The sequence below is a fragment of the Lissotriton helveticus genome, chromosome 9 (genome assembly GCF_964261635.1).
Source record: "Lissotriton helveticus chromosome 9, aLisHel1.1, whole genome shotgun sequence".
Classification (NCBI taxonomy): domain Eukaryota; kingdom Metazoa; phylum Chordata; class Amphibia; order Caudata; family Salamandridae; genus Lissotriton; species Lissotriton helveticus.
The window spans coordinates 337,779,503-337,804,798 of NC_136070.1; the positions used below are offsets into that span (position 1 = coordinate 337,779,503).

The 25,296-nt window shown below is 43.7% G+C and overlaps 1 protein-coding gene across 1 annotated transcript in view; it reads left to right on the forward strand.

Moving 5' to 3' along the window:
* The window catches only part of NRDE2 (NRDE-2, necessary for RNA interference, domain containing), a 233,079-nt gene that overhangs the window by 129,453 nt on the left and 78,330 nt on the right, over positions 1 to 25,296 (forward strand). The window contains exons 3-4 of the mRNA XM_078660057.1: positions 305 to 499; positions 10,990 to 11,139. Coding sequence (XP_078516183.1) covers positions 305 to 499; positions 10,990 to 11,139 — 345 coding nt within the window. The remainder of the gene's footprint in view (positions 1 to 304; positions 500 to 10,989; positions 11,140 to 25,296) is intronic.

A 25,296-nucleotide genomic window follows, 5' to 3' on the forward strand; every position in this document is an offset into this window, starting at 1 on the left:
GGCATTTAAGTATTCACAGGACATATTCTTATAACAAGTAATTTTCTATACTGGCCTCTTCTGATGCATGCAAAGTAATTCACACTAACGTAACCCTTCCAACTCCATTTCGTCTATAATTGGTACATACAGACATGCTTAAATGCAATTTCCAGCCACCAGCCTTCTAGTCCATGCTGCACGCGTTTGCTAAAAGACCGGGAGGGTCTTGTTCGCCCTCCTGGGGGCAGACCTTAACAGAGGTGAAAGAGTTCTGTGTTTGTTTTCATTTCATAGCCTCATTTTAATGTTGTTCTGTTCTTAGGAGTCCTCCTCTCTCAGAAGCTTCAGACGACAGCGACCCGGACCAAGGCACTGAAAAAGCAACTAAAAAAAAGAAGAAAAAGAAGAAACACAAGCATCTAAAGAAAAAAAGTCGAGGGGAAAAGGAGAACTCTAGCGAAGAGGAGAGTAAGACTCATCCAAACCAACCGGAAGAGGGAAAAGCTAAGACTTCAAAGTACGTGCCCTTGTGTGCTCTACTGTAGTGCAAAATGGATTATTGGGGCTTTTGTTCTGCAAAAGCATATAGCCATTTTAATTTTTTTGCTTCAAAAAAGTGAAAAAAGATGAACTTTCATTTTACAAATGTGAACAGACTGACTTACAGATACCAATTGGGGGTGTCTTGCAAGTTTTGTTGAGGGAATTCTGATCTCTGCTTTGCTGATGTTTTTGACATGAGCAAATGTTTAATAGTCTCCTCACATTACTTCCAACGCCTAATTTGAGTGGACAATTAGGATTTGTTTCTAATTGTTTTACAAGTTTAGCTGTGCTGTTTTGGTCGAGCCTGGTTAGTGTGCATGCGTTGTCTGCAAGATATGCTATAATCACTGTATGGGCTTTCATAACGCCTACTGGCGTTTTATTGGTTACTTGCATTGTCCTGTAGAAAGGTTTGCTTTCTATTGGATAATTTTTTTATTTTGTCCCGCCTTTGGGTGCTTGGTTCCCTCTCATCAGATTTCACTCATTGTTCCTTTTTGTTGGCTATCTCGACACATTTAAATCACTGTATGGGGTTTCATCCCGCCTATTGGCTTGGCTTTTTATTGTTGTCTCTTCGCTCAACCGTCACGCACGTAGCACGATAAAAGCTGCATTCGGATATCAATCATTGTTCCTTTTTGTTGGCCTTCTCATCGGACGCAGTGCTCCCGGGATTCAAGCCACTAGGTAAGTGGGCTCTCAGGCTGACGCTTACTTCATCCTTTGTACCATTTTATTTTAAAGCTGCGCAGGCCCCTATCCGCTGCCCACTCAGCTCTGTTCACGTTCTGCACAACCAGCGCCGACAATTGGTTTCAACACGCCTATATGCCACAGATTTTTAGTTAAGAAAAAGCATGGAATATCTCAACAGGCATAAATTGGCAATCGTTCCTACTCAGACAACCGCACCACAACTTTGCAACGATGCCAATCCATTATTTTATGCAGAACATGCATACCGTTCTCCATACCTGACGACTCACGCAGACCAGACAAGTAGCCGACGCTGATGGCCGAGCTGACCCAGCACATAACCAGCCCCATGCTTGACTACGTCAGTGGAAAACCATATTAAGTGCATACTAACCATGCCAGATACTCGTGCCGATTCAGGATATGCACATGACTTTAGAAAGATAGTACACTGTCTTCATTTTAATTTTAATTTCTTCTAAGCATATGTTTGATCAAACTTGTATGCAGTTAAGTGCACTGCAATCCTGCTTTATTGTCTATTTCTACTAAATGTAGACTGCACATACCGCTCTCATAACCGGGCAGATCCATAATTAGGCTAATGAGCCTCTGCCTGCTTCCCTTTTCTGATACAAATGAAACTATTTTAATGCATGTCAGCGCATGCGTCATCTCTTAATTCTTTACAGGATTTTACGTAGAGACCGAAACACCAATGTATAGTCCAACTTCCTCGACATGCACTTACTGGATTTTCACTACTGAATTGATGTATTTTTTCTGGTATATTGATATCAATCATAGTGGACTTTAGATACAATATTCTCAGACTTCTTCATTTTGATTTGTTTTGCAAGATTAATGATGATGTGGAATTTCATGTTTTGTACCCCTACGTAACACATATTGAAAATAATAGATTTGCTCCAAAGTTAAAATCAGTGTGCGCCTTATTGTTAAGATTTTTTAGTTTAGGAATTACATACAAGGTTTTATTCTGATTTATTATCTGCTGTCACTACTGGGACACATAATTTAAGTAAATGTCTTTAAAACATTCAATTTTTTCAATTGATTCCCTTATTAGCCCTTTACCTTTCAACATAGTGTAAACTCAAGCTCACAAGGGACTATTGGGTTGCCCTTTTTTTAACGTTTTTACAGTGATGGCACCCAAAGTGTTCAAGTCTTGCCAGTCTCTGACTAATTCCGTCGTGTAAGTATGTTCACATGAAAACATAAGTACAACCTTACATCCATACCCATTAGATGAAAAGAAATTCAACTTAGAGTGCTTCAAAAACATGGTTACCAAGAAACGACATTATATGATTTCATCACATTCATACGGTTTAAGATATAGGAGTTTGGGTCAAAGACAAATGTTTTAACTTTGTGTTATCATGAAATATGTTCAAGTGGCAAAGGATACATAAATTGAAAGGTCTCTATGGGTTTTCCTCTTTTATAGAAAAGTCTTTTGTTGGTTGATAGTGTTTTTGGAGTAATCTTGTGTAATACCAATTTTGGATCAGTTCCACATAATCTTATTTTTTTCTTTATGTGCACGATGATTCTCTTAATGTGGTTGTATCTTAAACTTTTGAAGATCAGAGCCTATGGTCATGAGTTATTCTAAATTTCATAAATGGAATCCTCTGGACTCCTAATTTTAAATTTGTTGTCCTAATTTATTCCTGTAGTTTAAGTGATCCAGGTTTCAAGAAGGAGGATGCGGTATCCTCTGAACACTCTGTTAGACCACAGACTTTTAGATTACCTCTTGTTTTATGGTCCTCTAGTTATGTAATCTCTCTGAAGCAGATTCTTGCTATTTTAGTCGATTTCTTTTTAGGTCTCGCCGTCGCTCTGCTCATTTTCAAGCACACACTTGTGCTTGTGGCGGCATCCATCTTGCGGGAGCGAGCAGCGGCGCGCCACAAGCAGGAGTGCAGTGCTTGGAAATAAGCAGACTGCTCTCCCAAGCGCGTGCGCCCACCTCGTCGACTAAGTTGCGCGCGCTGTTTATAGCATGTTCACTTTCACTTTCTCCCTGCTGCTCTGACTGAGACCTCTTCTCACTGCCTGCAGTGCCCTACTTACTCTTTTCTACCTCTTCCCTTCTCAGCCTCTCAGTCCCTCACAGGCCATGGTCTTCCACTCTCCTCCTCTGATTCCCTTTTCTCCTTTTATTTCTTTCCCTGTTCCTCTTGTTGTTCCCATCTTCCCTTCGCCTATCCTGCTTGCGCCATCTGTCTCCTATTATCCTCCCTCCCCGTGGCTTTCCTTTCCATCACAGCTTCCTCCCTTCTCTTTCCTCTGCACACCTGCCTCTCTCTTCCTTCTATCTTGGCTTATTTCCTTCCATTCTTCCCAAGTTGACATCTGGCTTCCCTCCACCCCCTCGCTGCCTCTCTTCATTTGTGCCCTTTTCTTACTATCCTGCCCTCACTCTCTCACTATTCTTGTGTTCTCCCTTCCCAGATTATCTTCTCTCCCCATCCTTTAACGCTTTCTTCCTCTCATTTTTCTCAACTTCTTGCTCTCACTTGCTGCCAGACTGCTCCTCCGTTTCACGTTTTAACTTTCATCCTTCTTCCCAACTTTCCCTCCCTTTTCCAATCTCCTCGCCCTTCTTCCCTACGGTTCCTTCTCAGTCTTGACCTTCTCTTCTCTTCCCTCCCTTCCTTTCTCTTCACTCACTCCCTTCCTTTTCCCCCTCCCTTCCTTTTCCCCCTCCCTTCCTTTCCCCCCTCCCTTCCTTTTCCCCCTCCCTTACTTTCTCCTCCCTCTTTCCCTCCCACTTCACTCCCTCCCTTTCTCTTCACTCTCTCCCTTTCTCTTCACTCTCCCTTTCTCTTCACTCTCTCCCTTTCTCTTCACTCTCTCCCTTTCTCTTCACTCCCTCCTTTTTTCTTCCCTACCTGCTTATCTCTTCCCTCCCTTCTTATCTCTTCCCTCTTCTCTTCACTCCCTTCCTTCCCTCTTTCTCCCTGCTGATCTCTCATGTCCCGTTTCTCTGGGCATGCTCTTGCCTGCCTGCCCCTCTCATCATTTTCTCTTCTTCCCAGTCTCTCTCCTCAGCCTTCTTTCAACAGCCCCCTTTGCCCTGCTCTTTCTTTCATCCGTTTTCGCCTTGCACCCCTCGTCCCGAGCACCTGAGATTCCTGGCGCCCCCCGATTTTAAGTGGCCAACACTTCGAGATGCAAAGACGGAAGCCCCCAGCTCGAACCTCGGAATGCACTCTGGGTGAAAGTGTTGCTTCCACATTATAATTATACGGCTCCCAGCCCTCCCACACTTAAGAACCATCTGTTTCTGCAGCTTCATATTGAATAAACGTGTTAAAGTCCTGTCTATAGCAGTACTTTCCGAGATTCCAGAGTGCTACTATCTTCGCTTTTTGATTTGTTTACTCCTGTCTGTTTTATTCTAATTTCTTATTCAAGTCTTCTACAAAATGGTTCTTACCTAATGTGTTCTATCGCCCTTGGGGTTTGACTGCGCTATAGGAAACTGTTAAATAAGTGAATACATTGTTTGTATGGCCCTTATTTTGAGTGACCCCCGAGACTGTTTGTATGGCCCTTATTTTGAGTGACCCCCGAGACTGAAGGAGAGATTCCATGCACTATCCCCTCCCTGAGGCAGTGCAAAAGGATTTACTAGCCCATCTTGTGATGAGCTAATGGGGCTATTTCGCCCTTTTTGTGCGGTTTAGAGGGAGCTAATTTGGAAGCTCTGCTTTGTGAAGGAGTGTGTGAAAACACAGGGAGTGTGAGTCGATGAGTGCGATAGGCAGACAGAAAAGCGGCACCTCTTTTTTGCCTTATTTCCTATTCTGAGAGGTCAGTCGGAGCTCCCTCTGCTCGTTTAACCCCTTCCCTGCTGCGTTGGGGGCGCGTACAGCGCCCCCATGCTCATGACGAGCTCAGCTCGTCATTCAGTACAGTGCTCCTGTGCACATGACGAGCTGAGCTCGTCACGGCCGCACCCGTTTCTTTAGAACGTTCGCACAGCAGGGGAATTAGCCCAGCGTGTGAGCGTTCTAAAGGCCATGACGAGCTCAGCTCATCATGAGCACAGGAGCACTGTACCTCATGACGAGCTGAGCTCGTCATGAGCATGCAAGAGGTTAAGTTGCCCAAAGAGCTGTCGGAGAATGGCGGCAAAGCCCGTAAACGGGAAGAGCTCTGGGGTTAAGCTTCGGGCCTGCTTGTCTTGTGACCTGGTCATGGCAACCCATGAGGCCCCTATACATTCTCAATCGGCCCCCGCATTTAAACCAAGATCATGCATTTCTTCATCCCTGACACTGTCTTCCCTATGGGGTCTGCCTAGATTTGCAAAGGCTACAGAAGGTCGGAGCTCAAAGCAGAAGCCGAGTGTGACCGTGAGCAGTCTGTGCGCCCTCCATGGGCTCGCCCAGCACATTCCAGTGCGTTCTGTTGTAAGCTTGTTTTGCTTGCAATCTCCCACCCAGTGCTACACGTAGTAAAACCTGTAAATGTTAAGCACACAGAATAATGTGCTGCATGGCTAAAAACGTATAAAGTCCCAAAGGCGAGACCTATTGGCTATGCCAAAGCTTGTTGTTTTTTCAGCTTGTCATCCTCTCTTCTGAGTCCCAGCTAATCTACCCCATAAGTCTGTGAGGTCCTTACTCACACCTATAATTTCATTTTGCATGATGTCAATGTTCATTTTGGTGGATTGCTACTGATCATGTAGGGTTTTCACCCTTTGAAGAATCAAGTCCATTGAAGTTCTCGTATCACTTTTGCCTTTAATGTGTGATTCTGAAACTGAAGGATCTTTTTCTTTGGTTATATTCGCTGTTTTATTCTCTTTTCATCTTTTGTACTGAATTATAGGTTGCATGTTGCTGAGATTGCTCTATTGCTGGGCCTATGCAGAAAACTGTGCACACAGTGACAGTTAAAGGCGTGCTAATAAAGGTAACATAAATGTATCCTGGTGAGGCAGAGACACTGATCATACCTCTGTTAATAGTGAAGATCCACTGTATGGAGGCAAGACAATTTGCTGTGATTAGTGGGGTCTGTGCCAAACTGAACATGTCACTTGTTGTCACTGTCAGAAATGGCCAATACAGCAGATCCATGTAAAGTTGAGAATCTGCAAGCCAACCCATCAATACAGGGTCTAAGGAGCATCATTTAGCAGCAAAAACTCTGAAAAAAGGGAGCTCTGTCAAAGTTCTCTGCTATTAAGCAGCCATAGTTTGGGTGGTACCCAGCCCCTTCTCCCAGTGTGGCCATTTTTAAGCCTGTTTCACAGTGTTCGCTTGTTTGCTGTCCAGCCATCTCAGCTATTAACATAGTATGTGAACTGTACTAACACATTGTATTTCATTTTCAGGAAGAGATTTACTAATTTCTTAAGATTGGGTAGGTTGCGCTCACCATGATTATTTTGGTTGATATCAGTTGCTTCTGCCCAAGGTGTACTTTAATTATTTCAACTAAATGAATGAATTCCTAGTCTGTATTCAGGGCAAATACCGGAATAGAATCAACATTTGTTGTAGTACAAAAGCCTTTTGCAGTCCCAATGATACTTTAAATTACGTGGACTTGCGTCTAATTAATGAGGTTTCTCCAGGTGTTTTTAGAAGGGCAAACGTTTGCATCCCACCAAGTTTAAATGGACATGAGGCAGACATTTTTTTAATGTAATTAAAGCATCGTGTGGTAGCGCACTGTCAATTACAAACATCACATTTTCCCTTCAAAACCCCAGTTAATTTGCACAGACGTACAGTTTTACTGATAAAACTATATTGCACACATAACATGTGAAAATCGGGTTTCAGTGAATATGCATCATTTGTGCACCACAAAGTAAAGTGTATTGATTTTGGTTCTATTAAAATCTTTGCTTCCATCAAACTTCAGAATTACCCCCAAAAAAGTGCTTCATTTTTGCTTTCTTAACTGCTGAATGTCTACAGTACATTTACAGATATTTACATTTTGTTGTGTTACAAAAAATGACATCCTAAAGCCTTTCCTTTCACACTAACTGTACCCCGGCAAGATTGTCACAAAATTCACTTCCCTTTTTTCTTTCTTTGACTGCAAAGTGAGAGAAGTTTGTAAACACCAGTTTGCAGCACTGTATTTTAGAAATTACCTGCAATTCTTCACGTTATTCCGGAAATAGTCTTTCCAAATACAGCTTGAGGATTGTGGTGTATTTTATGGTATGGTTGTGCAACCTTACCATGTAATACACTATTGAAATCAACTTGGGCCCAGTCAGGCTCAACCCAAGGTAGCTGTGGCATCGAGCAGCTAGGCTTAAACAATGAACTAGTGTAAATAATTTAAAAACACCAAACAACGAAATAAGAAAGTCATGCAGCATGAAAGACATCAACGGCAATTTATAAAAATAGATTATATTTTTATGAATTTTTAGACACCGAGATGAGCAAAATCCACCAGAGGTTTTTCAGTAAAATATAAATCTCAACTTTTTAGTCCAAAGTGCAAACAAGCTTCAGTAACTGTAAAGTTTGGAAACTTTTGAAAAGTTTGAAAGAGTTCTGTTCAGCTACTCCAGCCCGACTTGGGCAACGCATTCCGACAAGGAGAGGGTTGGGGGGCAATAAGGAGTAATTGGACTGTTACCTCCTCACCATAGCAGTTTCAAGTCCAGTTCCACACTTTACATCAAGACTGACATAGACTTCAATGGAGTGGTCCTGATGCTGAGAATGCAGAATGCTGAGGATGTTGGAAGATGCTCTTGGCGCTGTGTGGTTGACAGGGGTCTTCTTGGGGTTATTCTTCGGTCAACTGGTAATGTGCGGCGACTTTGATCAAAAGGTCTGAGTCCCCCGAAGTCCCCTTTGAACCATTAGAAGTCCAGGCTGGGCTACCAAGCTCCAGACACAGCAGGTCCAGCAATATCCTTTGGTGATGGCTAGTGCCCGTCTTTGGCTGGGGGTCAGCAGACTGACTCTTGGAGTCACTACTTTGGTCTAGGGCTCAGGAGCAACTTTTTATTGAGCCAGGCACCACAGGCACAGTCCATTCTTTTCCAACCCAAGAAGCGGTAGGTGCAGTCTAGATGCTGGTGCCATCACTCTTGCCAGATCCAGCGGTCAGCAGAGTAGTCCTTCTTCGGTTCTTTCTCCTTTCCAGATGCAATTTGAGGTTCAGGGTGCCATATTTATTGCCCGGCAGGTGCCCTGGGGAGAGGGTGGGGGGAGATGATGTTTTCACTAGCCAATGGGCTGCCAATATCCCTCCCACCTTTTGACGACTTCAGCTATGTATGCTATGTAGTAATTCCGGAGTACACTATTCTGCCCACTTTCACAATGTCTGAACCCTTCATTGGATGTTATGTGCTTGGTAGCCCGCCCTACAGGTGTGGCTACCTATGGGCTACACACCCACTGAAAACCCTCTTTGGTCAGTGGTTTTCCCTCCTTGGTCCTGCAGCCAGCTCGTCTACTTGAACATAGGGGCATCCCTACATGAGTGTGATCGCCATTAGCCACCAAAGGCGGCTTCCCCTTTGAATCTCGCCTTTTGGGGCAACACCCGGCTTGACTTCCTGCAAGGGAGAGGTAACACCTCCCTCTCTAGCAGGCTTCTATTGTTCCTGATCCTGGTAGCTATTCACATGACTTACCAGGATGGCAGAAGGCTTTCTGGTGGCCAGCCACTGTAAAGACTACCTGAGAAACTGGAATGGCAGCTTTCTAAACATTTGCTGTTAGGACATATTAAAGTATAATCCCACTTCATATTATACAGCCTTAGGGCTTGCTAGTGCTTCCTTAGGGAAGCCTTGCATGTGTAGTTAAGGAAATTTGGGGATTTGCCATTAGTTTCAATGCCAACGTCGAACTAGCATTTAAAAAATGTTCCATGCTGCAGTGGTAGGCTGAGAGAAATTTTGTATTTTGTCACACGCAGGGTGGCACAATAAGTGTCCCAATCCTGGATGGACACTCTAGCTTACATGCCCAGGGTTTCCTTGGTACCATATACTAGGGACTGATAAGTAAGTAAGTTTCCGCCAGTTGGGGGCAGTCAATTCAACATACATTTTGTACGGGGTTACAACACTGGCACTGAGGTCTGGTTAGCAGGCCTCGGTGCACTCTCAGTCGAAAAGCCACCATCATCGTCCCAAATGGGGACAAAAAGTGCAAAAAGCTTGTTTCCTCACAAACCGGAATTATTATTATACAGCTTTAGAATGAAATCCAATTAATTAAACTAGATTGTGTCTGATAATATTTCTGACTGTTGGTCTTTCTTCTTTTAAATGCAAATTGTACTATTTTTCCTTTTTACTAAATAGTCTCATACCATAATAAAAGTAATAAAACAAAACTGTGGAAATGCAGACATGGAATCTTTTATCCATTACATTACATTTTGACACAATATTGCTATATTGCTCCACAGTGCAAACCAATATAGGTGATGAAAGTAAGAAATATGGAGCAGACGGAGGGAGTAATAGGCTGAGAGGGAAGAACGAGGGTATGTTCAAGAGGACAGTGATATACAATATAATATTGGGGGTGCAAGAGTTAAAAGAAGAAGAAGAAATGTTAACTTGTCATATGTCATAACAAACTTGGGAATGCAGGATACAATTTTGTATGGGTGTCAAATAGGGCTACTGTGCTTATTGTTTAAGAATTTGTCTTACTAATGAAAGTTTGGTGAGGGCAGTAAATACACTCGGGTTTCTTACCTATATTGTACTCAAATCCTTAGTAAGGAGTTTACTTCATAGGAGTGACAATCCTGGTGGTATTTTGGAAGCCCCTCTAATGGACCATTCTTTTGAGTTGCTTAACTCCTTTCTTTATATTTCGGTTGTGATTTTTATGTGGTTTGGGCTGTTCCATTAGAAAAGCTCTTTACTGCAGAAATATTGCTCTAAAATATTTAAAACTCTTCTCCCCAAAAATATGAACAATTTTTTGAAAGAGTATTTCGGCTGTGGAATAATAAGCATTCATTATTGTAATTTTGTGTTTATATATAACATAAAAAAGGCTTTTAAGCTGAAATACATTGCCCATGTTTTTTTGCTTTCGTTTTTAATAATATGAATAAACTGGATGTAATGCATCACGCCTCACTTGGTCCTCATTTATTGGATTATCTGCTGATCCTGAAGTGCCGCCAGCCGAAAACACTGAGAAGTTGAGTCCAAAATTAATTTAAATGGTACAAATTAGTAACCTCTTTTAGTGTTGCTATAATTGTAGAGAAAAAAAGTATGCAGACTTCTAGAAAGATGATCTAACTTTTGGTTTAATCCAGAGGGCATCTACTGCCTTTTTTTCATTAACATAATACTGTCAGCAATAGTGGTAATTGCCTGCAGTGGTTGTCCTCCATCGTGCCACTTTTGGAATTTACACTTTTTAGAAGGCCCTCTGCTGAGAAGCAGACTACTAGAATCTAGGACAAGCATAGGCAAGTTAACTGGAACAATAGTTGCTGTCATTTTGAGTCACAAGTTTAGAATTATTTATGGGAACTTCTCCAATGGGGAAGAATGCTGCAAACTTGTAAATCTGTGAAAGATGCCTCTGCTGAAACTGTTACTACTGGTAACTTTTCTGCACTCTGAATTAAACATAAACCCCAGCATTTGAATTATTGAGCAATAGTAGCACTGCATTTGTTTGATGATTGTGTATTATGTTAACCCTACTTATAGGCCTACTTTGGTTTATTCCATGTATGCAGGCAGAGAGACATAGTTCCAGATGCTGTTCAAAGTCGCTCAGTGTGGATTGAAGATCTTCAGAGTTTGACAGCCGAACCATTCAGAATTGATAAAAAACCTGATCTAGCAAACTGGGAGTACAAGTCTTTATATCGAGGGGACATCGCAAGGTATGGAGGTGTGTGCTGTCATTAAGTGGAATTTGGTTGCTTCATCGTACAGATGATTTGCCATAGGTTCATGCGAAGTTGCTTTTGGCTTCCAGGACTGAGGTGTTTATTGCGGGGTAATATCAAAGCAGCATGTCTTCATTTTTTCCATTTCATATTATTCTAAATTCATCCTTACCATCTAATAGATAGTGCTCCAGGAAGTCTAATCAGCAGCCGTTTGCTAACAGGATCCTCATTGAATTTCTAAAGGCAGCCCTGTCACCATCGTCCTAACCTCATTGCCTGGATCTCCACTATCCTGCCACTGGAATGCAGCCGAAATATACTCTGGTGCCTTATAAAGCTGTCCTTCTTCTTCTTGTTGTGCCATGGAAAACCAGATGTTTCCAAAATGGCCTTGTAATTAATATTTTAAGCAAAACTTAAGGTTGAACATTATAAGACTTCTGCTCCAGCATATGCAGAATCTCCTTTCGATGTTTGCTCCCTGCCATTAGTTTATACTTCCAACCTGAGAGCTGATCAGCTCTTCTTGCAGAAGCGGTCATCTAGTGTTAATCTAATGTACCAAATATAGCACCACCTTCCCTTAAAAATAATGCTTTTTCTGCATTCTTTTTACCTCAAATTGCATGCTGTCTTAAAAAGCATCCTCCGTATACCTAATACTCAGCATGAAAAACTGACCGTTACTTAAAACTTCTAGTTGTCATGTCTCCTTTTTAGGTTTCGCCTGGCGTCCGCTGCGCAGCAGCGTTCGCGCAGGCGAAATCTTATGTTAGAACCGTACGGGGGCTTTGTCCCGCCTGCTCTTCCATTGGCTAGCTCCATAAATGGAGGCTAGCCATTGAAAGAGAGATCTGTCTGTCATTGCCGGTTCAGATTCGTGGGCGTTCCTGCGATTTTTACTCATCCCGCCCCTTTGCGATCGGCATGCAGCGGTGGGCGGATGTTTTTTTTTTCTCCGTGATGTTTTGGCCATTTTGGACGTGTGTTTTACAGGGGTGGGTTGCGCGATTTCAGTCCTCTTCTTATCAGGTAAGCAGCATTTTGTTTATTTACGTCTTTGCGTGTCTCGGTGCCGTCGTCCTCTGTTCCCGGATTGCCCGCCTCCTGTCGATCGCTCCCAGTGCCATCCAGCCACATTGCCCAATGCCCACCCGTCCAGTATCATCGCTTGTTTAATGTTCCTTTGGGTAATGTCCGCGCTATATAAAAATGCCCTAAATAATAATAAATAAATACTGCTGTGCTGGTCCTTTCGGATCTCCGACCCTGCTGCCCCTCCCCTAGTACCTGCGGAAGTCGTTCCTGTCCGTTGCAAAGCCATAAGCTGTCTTTGAGCTGGAGGGTGCAGTGTGCTCTGGGCCAGTGGTTTTGTGTTACCTGTTTTCGTTACTTTTGGTAGATATGTGTCTGTGTTTGGTGCGTGTGTTTAGTTTGTGTATAGTGTTTTGCCATACGTGTCTTGTATGCTAAACTGCATTGGTGCGCCTTTGAAAGTTTGTGCTTGCTGCTGTCCTGCCCCCCCCTGTTCGTGCTTACTGTCCTGCCTTCCCCCGCCCCCCTTCTCCCGCTGTCCGTGTCTCCGATCCCACCCCCCCTCCATTGCTTTTTTAATGTTCCTTTGGGTAATGTCCGTGCTATATAAAAATGCCCTAAATAAAAATAAATAAATACTGCTGTGCTGGTCCTTTCGGATCTCCGACCCTGGTGCCCCTCCCCTAGTACCTGTGGAAGTCGTTCCTGTCCGTTGCAAAGCCATAAGCTGTCTTTGAGCTGGAGGGTTGCAGTGTGCTCTGGCCAGTGGTTTTGTGTTACCTGTTTTCGTTACTTTTGGTAGATATGTGTCTGTGTTTGGTGCGTGTGTTTAGTTTGTGTATAGTGTTTTGCCATACGTGTCTTGTATGCTAAACTGCATTGGTGCGCCTTTGAAAGTTTATAATTGTGTTCAATGTATGTTTGGGTATGTGCACATGTCGTTTTGATATGTGCATGTCTATGTGACATAAGAGTGTTCCGTGTGTGTCGAATGTATGCATTATGTAAGAGTGATTGGTTGTGCTTCTATCTCTGTGATTTGTGTTACATATATTTGTAAGTTTTTGTTTGTGTTTTGTGGTTGTGTGCCTACCCCGAATGCACAGGAGTTTGTATTGTTATAGGCGTGCATGGTTTGATTGCTGTATGTGTGTGCTTCGGTGAAGTATTCCTGTAATTGTGTTTTGGGCTCACACGTCCTTTGGAGTGTGTGTACTTTGAGTGTGCGTGTTTGCGTGAATGTTGGGTGTTCATGCTGGTGTTGTTCTGTTTGAGCGCCTTGCTTCTGTGGCCCTGTTTGTGTGTGTGTGTATGCGGCAGAGAAAGTGACGCGGGAGCAGTGATGAGGTGTGCCTCGGCCCAGCGGCAGCAGAGCTGGCCTTGTTTCTGGCCCTGCAGTCCCCTCGACACCACCCCAGAGCTGACATTACCGCAGGCATTATCTGTGTAATTGGGTTTGCTCAGTCCATCTCAATGGGTTTAAGGAAACGCAATAACAAGGACACAATGGATTGCTTATGGAGTGGACCTGGGAACCTTAAGATTAGGGACAGGGGTAATAGGCATCACAATTTGATTTCATTCCCCTGCAGGCAATGACACTTTGGGTGCTCGGGGTTGACTCCCATGTGGTAATTTGCTTCACACCTCTTATTTTCGCAAGGGAAACAGACCCTACAGCTCACACATACGATTTGGTTTAGTTTATGTTTGCTTCAGTGCGTATGTTAATGGGAGGCAGAATATGCCAGACCACCTAGCTAGAGTGGTGTACGCATTATTCACACATTCAAACTCTAATACACTTGTGCATTCTTCCACAAATGAGCACAGACACACACTTACACGAGTGCACATGCACGAACACACACGTACATTTTGGTTTATGATTGCATAGATGAGCAGGAGAATGAGTTGCTGACATTTGTTGCATATTGACACCAGCCCTTCAAGGCCTTTTGCACACTATCTCTCTCTTTCACACACTTACCCTCACACATGCACGCACCACTTTCAACACATTGCCATAGATATAAACATATGCATTCTGACATTCACTTGCTTTCACTCACACATGCAGTAAACATTGTTTCTGGTCCATGATTGCCTCAGAGGGCATGATGAAAAAATCCTTGCAGACCAACGAACTAGAGTGGCACATACATTTTCATGCCTTGTGGATCCATGCATATGCACACTCACTCACATGCGCACATTCATACACACTCGTGAACGTTCATTCACACAATGATCATGCACACACACCCGTGCACATGTGCATACTCACGTGCACAGGTGCACACGCACCTACAAACACACACACCATCACTCAGGGAGCTCCTAATTGAATGTGAGCATTGCATGTCAGCAATACACACGTGCACACACACACACACACACACCTACAAAACACACACCATCACCCAGGGAGCTCCTAATTGTCAGCAAGCTCTTTAATGACTGCAACTTAAGGCAGGGTTTTTGGTCCTTTGATAAGAAGGTTAGTTATTATTAATCATTTTTACTGTTTGCGAGAGATTAAGCTATTGGCATTGTAAATGGCAATGCCCTTTATTTATCTGTTTTCAAAACCAACACATAAATAAACAAGCATTTGCAATGCAATAGGTCTCGCATTAAGAAAGTTTGAGCTATTGGTATTGTAAATGACAATTTTTTTATTTATGTGTTGGTTTTGAAAATAGCGAAATTAATAGCTTTGTCATTTACAATGCCAATAGCTTTAACTTTCGGAAATGTGACACCTTTAGCATTTGTAATGCAATATGTTTTGTATTTCCGTGACTTAAATGTATTGATATTACAAATAACAACGGCTGTCATTTTTTTTAATAATACTTAAATAAAAGCTATTTTAATTTATAATGGCAATAGCTTAAACTTTTGTAAATAATTTTTGTGAAGATTATGTTCAGTGTATTTTATTGTGACGAAAATCCAAGAACAGAAGTGAAATATTAACATCTTTTTTGACATTTGTAATAAAGCTTGAAACATTGAGCGAACATATTTGAACCAGTTGTTGTTGAATGGTTGCACAGCTTGATGCTGTGGTGGAGCTGAGTGATGTTGTGGTGGCGACGAGTGATGCTGTGGCGTTCAGTGATGCTGTGGTAGCGCATAGTGATGTTGTGGTGCCCCTGAGTGATGCTGTGGTGGTGCTGAGTGATGCTGTGGTGATGCGATAGAGTGAGTGCGATAGAAAGCTAGAGTGAGGGCAGATGTGGTGGTGGTAGTGATGGTGGTGGTGCTAGTGATGGTGGTGGTGGGTGTGCTGGTGGTGGTGGTGGACATGGTGGTGGTGGACGTAGTGGTTGTGGACATGGTGGTGAACCTTGTGGTGGTGGTGGACATGGTGGTGGATGCGGTGGTGGTGGTGGATGTGGTGGTGGAGGTGGGTGTGGTGGTGGTGGTGGTAGTGGTGGTGGACGTGGGTGTGGTGGTGGTGGACGTGGTGGATGTGGTGGTGGACGTGGCGGTGATGGACGTGACGGTGATGGACGTGGCGATGATGGACGTGGTGGTGATGGACGTGGTGGTGATGGACGTGGCGGTGGTGGACGTGGCGGTGGTGGACGTGATGGTGGATGTGGTGGTGGTGGTAGTGGTGGACGTGGTGGTGGTGGTGGTTGGTGTGGTGGTGGTGGACGTGGACGTGGTGGTGGTGGTGGAGGTGGTGGTGGGTCTGGTGATGGTGGATGTGGAGGTGGACGTGGTGGACGCGGTGGTGGTGGATGCGGTGGTGGTGGATGCGGTGGTGGTGGATGCGGTGGTGGTGGAGGTGGTGGTGGTGGTGGTGGTGGAGGTGGTGATTGTGGAGGTGGTGGTGGTGGACATGGTGGTGGTAGTGGTGGAGGAGGTGGTCGGTGTGGTGGTGGACGCGGTGGTGGTGGATGTGGTGGTGCCCAATGTTCAGAGGGGACTGGCCCCTTCACGCAACAATAGTTGTGTTTACACAACAGAGCTGCCGGTTACTCTGTCAGTTGTTCTCAAGGATTGTTTGGGTTTAGTAACCGGTTCTGCGGCACTTCAAACAAGGATATTGTGCTGGATAATTAAATACTTATAAGGTCCCAAAGGCGAGACGTATTGGCTATGCCAATGCTTATTTTTATTGCTGTTGCAGGCTTTTTAAATGTTTTAGTCGGTACTCAAAAGGCACATCAAACCTATTAGCTTTGCCGGTGCTTACTGCTTCTACCTTGCAAGTCATCCCAAAAACAAACTCCCGGTCTACCTCACTTGTTTCCCGGAACATGACACTAACAGGTACTTTGATGCCTTTTGATCTTTTTTGAGACAGGCTTTATTAACTTTCAGCTGCAAGATGCATGCATTACATGGAATCTGAAAGTCGCTTGGGGCCGGGGCCACGTTTTGAGAGTCGTATTCCATAAGTTGCAGGGGCTGATTGCTGGGGACTTAGTATCTGCTGCTCACATTACACCTAGTACTAATGCTCGGGTTTGAAAAACAAACGTAGATAAAAAAAACAGAAACGCAAGTTGCTGTCAAAAAATTGACCCTTCATCGTGGCCTCAATGATTGGGTAAACGCAGTCATCTAAAGGTGCTGCATCAATCCACACTGGGCACAAAACGGCGATCATCTGCAGATATGCCAAGTATCACATCTGCATTATGAAAAAAAAACCACTGAACGCCACACCTACCTTCTCATCGTGCGCTGTTTGGGGTTCCAGCACAATCACACCTGAGGATCTCTCCTCCCAATGTGAAGGGCTCATCATCAATTAAGGGGCCTCGACGGCGGAACAGAGGGTTACCATGTTCTCGAGTAATACTTTAAGTGAACCTTGAAAAGCACGGGGCTAATGGCGGGAGCGCCTATCGGAGCAGCTGTCTCCGCTGCCATTTATCAGCTCTGTTTGTTTAGCAAGATTAGTGACCCTGCGGCACACAGGTATTCCCAGCTGAAGTGCTCCAAGCACACTGGGCTGGTCAACTCTGAATTCCAGGGGTGGTGCTGACCAGGGCACCGCCGATACACCCGTCTACGAAAACAAGCCTCTGGGGGTTCATGGTGGTCAATCAACATGAGGAAGGAGGGTGGAAAGACAAAGGAGAGCAGAAGAAGGGCTGAGAGAAAGGGTGATACGAGGGTGTCTGAAATAATGGAGGACAGAGGAGGATTAAAGGCTGTGAGTGGGTGGAGGGCGGGGTAAAAAGAATAGTGGGTTGAAGGAGAGGGACTCCATCCAATGCGCTCTCTAAGAGTGCATTACAAAAAGTAAAACAAGCATTACCTGCCCAAATTAAAAAGAACGAGTAAATATTTTGTCACTTTTCTGTAATATCTGATCACATTAGAAAACATGGCCTGTGGCACCATCTAGTGGTGAAGCGACATAAGGTGCCTCATGCGAATGGGAGTTGTGAGGGAAAGTGAAAGAGATTGGATTGCGTGTGCTTGTGCGCGTGAGAGTAAGCTGGTCGCCCTTTGGAAGCGCTTCCAAAAGCCAGTTTACTAAACGTCTCGCTGACAGCGCATGCGTGCTGGATCAGCGAGACCTAAAAACGTAGCTAGACTGAAGAAGCCTGTTCAAACATTGAACGCCCCATCATGTGAGCATTAGAAATATACCATGATATTGTTGCCCTCAGAATGAAAGGTTAGAATCTGATTAGAATCATATATAGTTTTATAGCATTTAAGAGCATAGTAGAATCTAAGGAAGAAATGAATGAATGAATATGCATTTCTAAAGCACATGGCAACCAGAAGGCCTCTCAGCGCTAGAAGCAGAGTCATCACCGTGCTACAGTCCGGTATCATGGAAACAGAAACGTATTCAGGAGTTTGCGAAAAGACAGATAGTTGTCCTCCAGACGAATGTAGTTAGGAAGCTGGTTCCAACATTTCGCTGCGGTATATGAGAACATGCCTCCACAACTCCGAGATCTATATATCCTGGGAACAAATGCCAAATGTTTATTCCTGGGGCGCAGAGATCTTTTGAGATGATAGGGGGAGATGATAGATCGAAGGATCGTGGACCCTTAGCCGAAAGAGTCCGGTGGATGATGCATAGTGCCTTAAACTGAATTCGTTCCGCAAACAGAAGCCAATGGAGAGAGGCGATATGCGGTCTTGCGGATTCCCGATTATGGACCTGCATGAGAAGACATGCTGTACAGTTTGTAGTTTTTTTGTATAGTTGAGTATGTAGAGCCTAAATAAAGCACATTGGCGTAATCAAGTCTAGAAAGAATTAGGGCTTGAATCAACAGTCTCCTAGCATTGAAAGGCAGCAGAGGGACAATTTTCCTAATCATCTTCAAGATCCCATAGCAAGTCCCTGCCACACTACGTGCTTGCTCCTTGAAGTTTAAGTTATGGTCCAGCCAAACACCAAGGCTTTTAATCTGATCTTTGGGAGGGAGCATGACGCCTAAGCATCTGGGCCAGAGTGAGCTGGCATGCAGGACGGAGGTTTAGCCACAAAACAGTAGCTCCGTTTTAGCTCCATTGAGTTTTAAAAATATGCCGCCCATCCACGCGGAGACCCTTTTCAATCAGTTGGCCATATTAGTCTCCACATTGTCAGATTGGTTAAGAGACACAATCAATTGGGTGTCACCAGCATAGGTGACAATCTGGATGCCGAAGGGCTTGACAACCTCGGTAAGGGGGCTCATATACACATTAAAAAGCGTGGGGCTCAGGGAAGAATCCTGAGGCACCCCGCATCTCAGAGGCATACTTTCGGAAATAGTTATCCTCGAATACTTGGAATGATCTGTCGTCCAGAAAAGACGCTAGCCACTTGAGTGCAGTTCCAGTCACTCCTACCTCTCTAAGTATCGAGATCAATAGTTGGTGGGTAACCAAGTCGCAGGCAGCACTAAGGACGAGCAGGACAATTGCCACGGAGCCACCAACATCCAGAATTTTCCTGGTTTCTTCAACTACAGCCAGCAGGGCCATCTCCATGCCCTGTTGGGGTCTAAAACCGGTTTGTGAGGGGTGAAAGAGTTATTTTTTCTCCAGGAAAGCGGAGAAAACGAAGTTAGCATATTTTTCACCAATTTTTAAGATCCCTGGCAGGAGCGACATCGGCCGGTAGTTCGCAAATACTTCTGGGTCCAAACTCTGTTTTTTGAGGAGGGCTTTGACCATGGCCCGTTTCCTGAGAGCGGAAATGGATCCAGAGGAGAGTGAGATGTTAATAAGGTCCAGTATGGTTGTAGCAACCATGTCGGAAACCTGACTCAGAATAGAGGGGGGGAGACATATCACTGGGGGAGCCAGATTTCAGTTGGTTGAGATAGTTTTTGGGGGATTTCATATACATGGGGGGAATTGTTTCAAGGAGGAGATAAGGCATTCGTGTTTGCTCCTCCAAAGGGGGTGTTTAAAAATACTGACATAGGGGGAAACGTCGAATAAATATCTTCAATTTGTTTTAGAAAAGTACTTTGCCAGATAGGTACACCGTCCTAGAATGTCATCAGAGGGCAGAGAAGGAGCGGGGGTTAAGGAGAGATTTCACAATCTGGAAGATTTAGCGAGGGGAGTTGGAGACTGAGATAATCCTTTTTTCATAATATAGGGATTGAGCACTTCTAATTTCTGCTTTGTAGGCTTTGGTGGCCTCTCTATATTTGGTTTTCTTAACAGAAGAGAAGTATTTCCTCAAGCTTCTCTCCAGGTGTTTACATTTTTGCTATAACTCTCTGAGCTTGGGAGAGTACCAGGCAATTCTGTTAAGACCTTTCTTATTGGTCATCCATTTTATGGGGACCAACAGGTCTAAGGAGGAGTCAAGCCAGTTATTAAATGTGTTGTTAGCGGTTTCAGGGTCACCCTCTAACATGGGTCTGGTATTATCGAGAATTAGTGCCCAGGACTCATTGGGCAGTTTAGACCAATTCCTCCATTTTTTAACCGTATCCAGGGGCTCACTACTCACCAGAGGGGTCCATGCGAAGGGAATCATATGATGATCCTACCAAGGTATGGGGATGGGTTTTTTAACTGCAAGGTTATCAATGTTGGAAAAAAACGGGTCATGAAGTTGGCCTTTTTGGTGGGTGGGGCCAGTCACTTTCAAATTAAGTGACAGAGCACTCAGACTATCGGTTACTTCCTCTGCAGCAGGTGAGGACATATCGTCAAAATGCATCTTAAAATCTGAATCAGATATCCGGGGGGGAAGTGCTTGAACCTGCACCGGATCTGATGTGTTGGTGAGCCATGTTTTGGTAAGAAACAAGGCATCTAGATCTTGTTCTTCTAACAGTAGCCAGAGTTCAATTGCTTGCTTAGGCATTGAACAGCAGTTCAATAAGCACATTTTAAAAACAGTTATCGATGTTGGGGTCTTACCAACTGAAGTCGTGGCCAGGGAACCTAATTCAAAAGGACAGTGAGGACATTTTTTCCTAGAGTCTGTCGGCACAATTGAGTGACTGCATTTATGTTGCACAATCTCTCTGAGGGCATGCAGCTGATCTGCAGTGTAGGAGGACTTACCTCTTGTGGGAGAACCAGGGGTTGTGGCCCCTGGGCTCGGTCGGGTGCAAACTGGCTTGCCTTAGGCACGCCAGTGGAGCGCCTGCTGCGCACAGCTGCGTCATCCGCCCTTATGAAGTATGGCGAACGCGGAAGCCTTCGCAGCTGGCCCTTTAACCTGAGTTTAAAGTGCCCGCGCTAAAAGGTCCCCTCCTGGAGCATTGAACACAGCTCCTTCCCCCAAACAGCGATGTACAATGTTATCAAGTAAGAAATACAATTTTAAATAGTTGTGCAATGTAGCAAGGTTTTTTAAAAGAAAAAGGCGGTCTCTATGAGATTAGATGCTTTCTGCTGTCATGAACTGAACCGCTTATGTTCAGTTAATGTGCTCTGCCTCACTGCGCGAGCACGAAAGCCGTCGCAGCTAGACCGCTAACCTGGGTTTAAAGTGCCCGTGCTAAAAGATCCCCTCCCGGAGCATTGAACACAGCTCCTTCCCCCAAACAGCGATGTGCAACGTTATCAAGTAAGAAATACATTTTTAACTACAATTTAAAAAAGTTGTGCAAAGTAACAAGGTTTTTTAAAAGAAAAAGGCGGTCTCTAGGAGCATAGATGCTTTCTGCTGTCATGAACCGAACCGCTTATGTTCGGTTAATGTGATCTATCTCTATGTTATATGTTTATTTCCGAGATTATTACTCCACATTATAAACACAGCAATCCACCTTCTAAATAAAACTATTACAAGCTATTATGCAAGATTTAGAAATGCCAAAATGTAGGCAGGTGATCAAGATAAGTAGGTGGGAGGATCATTGGGTTGCCAGTTCCCAGATACACACTCTTTAAACATCAAACCGAATCCACCATACTTACCTCTTCCAAGAGGAATGTAGTGCCTCTCATATTTCAAAGAAGCTGTTTACTCAAGGACAACAGAGATCTGACGCTGTCGTAAACAATAGCTTTCTGGGTGCATTCAATGCCGACCCATTTAATCCATATGGCTTCAATAGTGGTAAACACATAATGTTAAACATTTCACAATTTCTCACTTGCATTCGCACAGCAATATGTTTAAAAGAATCTTTGCATGCATTGTTAACAATTGCACAGAAAGCGTTTGATATTGGAAACTGGAACCGTGTGTGTGGGATTTAATGAAATGGTTAGATTCAAGCCAAACATGATTCAAACAATTTAAGCATTGTACTGCCAAAATTAGTGATAGATCAGCAGATGCAATCTCCTACAGTGATTATTAAAATAATTAGAGAGAGATGTCCTTTTCACCCATACCTTCTGTTATTTTTATCAAAGCTTTAGACACAACGTTACATGTTATAAGAGACATTCCATATTATAAGCTAGGCCACATGGGTCCATTAGGTGAAACTATATGCAAATTATGTATTGACCACACCTCCAGTAAAGATTATGTGACAAAGCTTAAGGTTGTGAAGGATGCAGGCTAAGTTGGTTATACAGCATGCTTTTATGAAAAAATAGTTTCCCTTTAACTCTATTTCATCTTGACATTTTCAAACGGGTTCATTAATTTAAGCCTCCGTGATCATATGTAGCGCAAACCCAAAAAAGACACAGAATTAGCAGCATATTACTGTCTCCATTTATTTTTGAAGCATGATTTCAATATATGTGCACACACCCTAGAAGAAAACCTTTGATAAATCAACCCTAAATTAATTGGTGCTTCCCAGTTACGTTATAGTCATTAAAAGGCGGCGGTTTGCAATGATATCAGTAATTTTATCACTTACTGAACATGACAGGGAGCTTGAAGAATTGAATTGAAGAAGTTGCCCTGGATACCAAAACATGTGCGTCGGAGTTTCATTCTCAGTATCTTGAATTGGGTCTCCTTTGGTGAATTGTGTAGCCATATCATTATGATGATATATTGCACGTTCAAATCATTGAATTAGATGGGTTACCTCGTTCCCAAAGTAAACCAGATCAGAGAGTAAATTATTGGCGTTTTTCAGCATTAAGCCTTTAACAGTTAAGTCATTAAATAAGCGACTTTAGAAAAATAACTTTCTGGTGGACTGAGCAGAAACCTTAAAACGAACTATCGCACCTCTGATAAATTAGATTATCAGCATTCTCCTGCGTTAATTTCTAGTAACTTTCTGTGGGTCATGTATTGATGTTCAAATTTCTGTGAAATGGAAAATGATAGTGGAGCTTAGAAACTGTCTGAAGATGTGGATGGAGCTAATGTGAAAGATTAAAAAAAGTAGCAACTTGAGTGGTCAGCCACACCTAGAGATCAGTAAATGCATGATTCTCAGTAATACATTACAGACTTCCACATTTCTGTAAAATAATTCATATAATGCATTGCTAGAAATACACAGTACTAGAGCATCATTGGGGCGATTCAAAAAGGAGGGTAATATTTGTATCTCTACGCAGATGTCTGGCTTCCACATGCACATGAAAGCAAAAAATGGTGCTATGAAAATGAATATCATAGTCAGAAAAGACTAAGTAAGAAATGGCTACTCTAAACTCCGTCATGTGAATGTGCAAGTTTCAAGTGGCTAAAAATTAGGATGAGATTGGATAATTATGTGACGTGCATATTAAAGTCCTCGAATTATACTGAACGGTTTACAAAGCACAAAAATATTCTAACATTGCCTGGAAAATGACATGGTTATCTCTATACAAAACGTCTACCTCTGCTGCTGTACACCAATGTAAACTGCACATACTATTCTAGGAAGCTCCTTAAAACAGAACCTGCTGGTATTCTTCATGCCTGGCTGTAGAGGGAATGTAAGGGGTACGTTCATGGGAAAGAAACAGAGATTGCGAGGTTCGCAATGGAAAATAATGCAACATTTTGATTTTCATTTTTCTCACCATGCCTTTGTTTGGAACACAAAATCTACTGGGGAACAAGCCGTGAGCGTGCACGCTCCCGAACTTCCGGTTTCGGGATGTGCACGCTCACGGCTGTCGAGGGGCGGGACTTCCGTCTTTGCGAGAAGCCCGCACCCATGGGGGGGCTTGGCGTGTGTGTGTCTGTCTGTCTGTCTGTCTGTCTGTCTGTCTGTCTGTCTGCCTGCCTGCCTGCCTGCCTGCCTGCGTCCACAGACCCTGGTAGGCTCATGCACCGCTCTGTCTCCCTTGAGATGCAAGTGGGCGACAATAGGTCTCGAGAGCAAGACCTAAAAATTTGTCATTTACAATGCCAATAGCTCTAACTTTTACAAAGGCAAAACCGTTGCATTGTAAATGCTTGTTTATTTCAGTGGCCTTCTCCTTCACTTCATCTTCTCTCTCTCTGAACACAACCTTTTATAAGTCACATGCATGTCTTCCTTAATCACGAATAATCTATTTCTTCAAATTGCCCACAACTCATTTCAAAGATTAGAACCTCTCCTTTTTTGGAAGTCCCACCCATGCAGCCTAACAGTGTCTAATCTCCTCTAGCTCACCTATCAACCCCACCAAACATCAGCATGAACTCGCATACCCACCCACTATTTACCCCATCTAACCCCTATAAATGTAATCTTCCACAAAAGAAACTATAGTCAATGGATGAAATGATTTGCTTGCTCGAAACATGTCCAACATAGGTTGAGCTACTCTATCTGCTATGCATTTATTTAGTTCTACCGGCAACCCGTTCGTTCCCTCAACCTTGCCTGACTGCAAGTTGCAAATGGCACCTCCACTTCCTCGACTGTCGGGTCCTTCTCTTGATCATCCCTATCTTTGACAGTCAGCTCAGTGAGAGAGATAATTTTATGAAGTTCAGCTCAAATGTCCCCTGTCCTGTTGGAAGCAGCCGCATAGGTTTTCTCAAAATAGGCAGCAAACGATTCTGCTATCTCGTCTCCCGTTGTACACCTAGCACCATCTAGGGTCTGAATCTCTAAGACCCACTTCCTTTCTCTGTCTGTCTTTTCTATCCAGGAAATTAACTTATTGGCTTTGTCCCCAATGTCGTATAACCATAGCTGTGTTGCTAGTTCACTCCCTATGGGTTTGTTTTCTACTGAATCCCTTAGTTCTTGCTGCTTGAGAAGCAGTTGATGTCTAAGATGGTAGTGAGGCACTCCTCCCCCCTGTAACTTGGCCTCAAGCAGTGTAATGTCCTGCTCGAGAGTTTGACATTGTCGGTGCTATTCCTTACGCTTGTCGCCTATTAGGACCAGAGCCTGGCCCCATACCACCGTTTTAAAGGCTTCCCCTAAAATTCAAGAAAAGTCAACAGTCCGTGAGTTTTCCCGGAAGTAGTGTTCAGTCTGGTCGCTAATCTTGTCACTGAATGTCTCATGTTTTAGGGGCCATGCATCTTTAGGGGGCAGCATGGGGTTGCTCTGCGGGCCCCATGATTGTACTTCTATTGGGGAATGATCTGAGGCACCCCATGCCTTGTGCACAGCGCATTGAAAAAAGCCAGTGTGTGTGTGTGCTGCATGAACATTTAGTCTAAGCGAGAGCTGCTGCCGTGTGTGGCCGAGAGATAGGTGAACTGTCTCAATGTGGGAGTATGTGTCTGCCGTAAATCAATCAATTCCATAGCATCTATAAAGGTCAGCGATGGCTCCGGCCGGGGCATCGGAT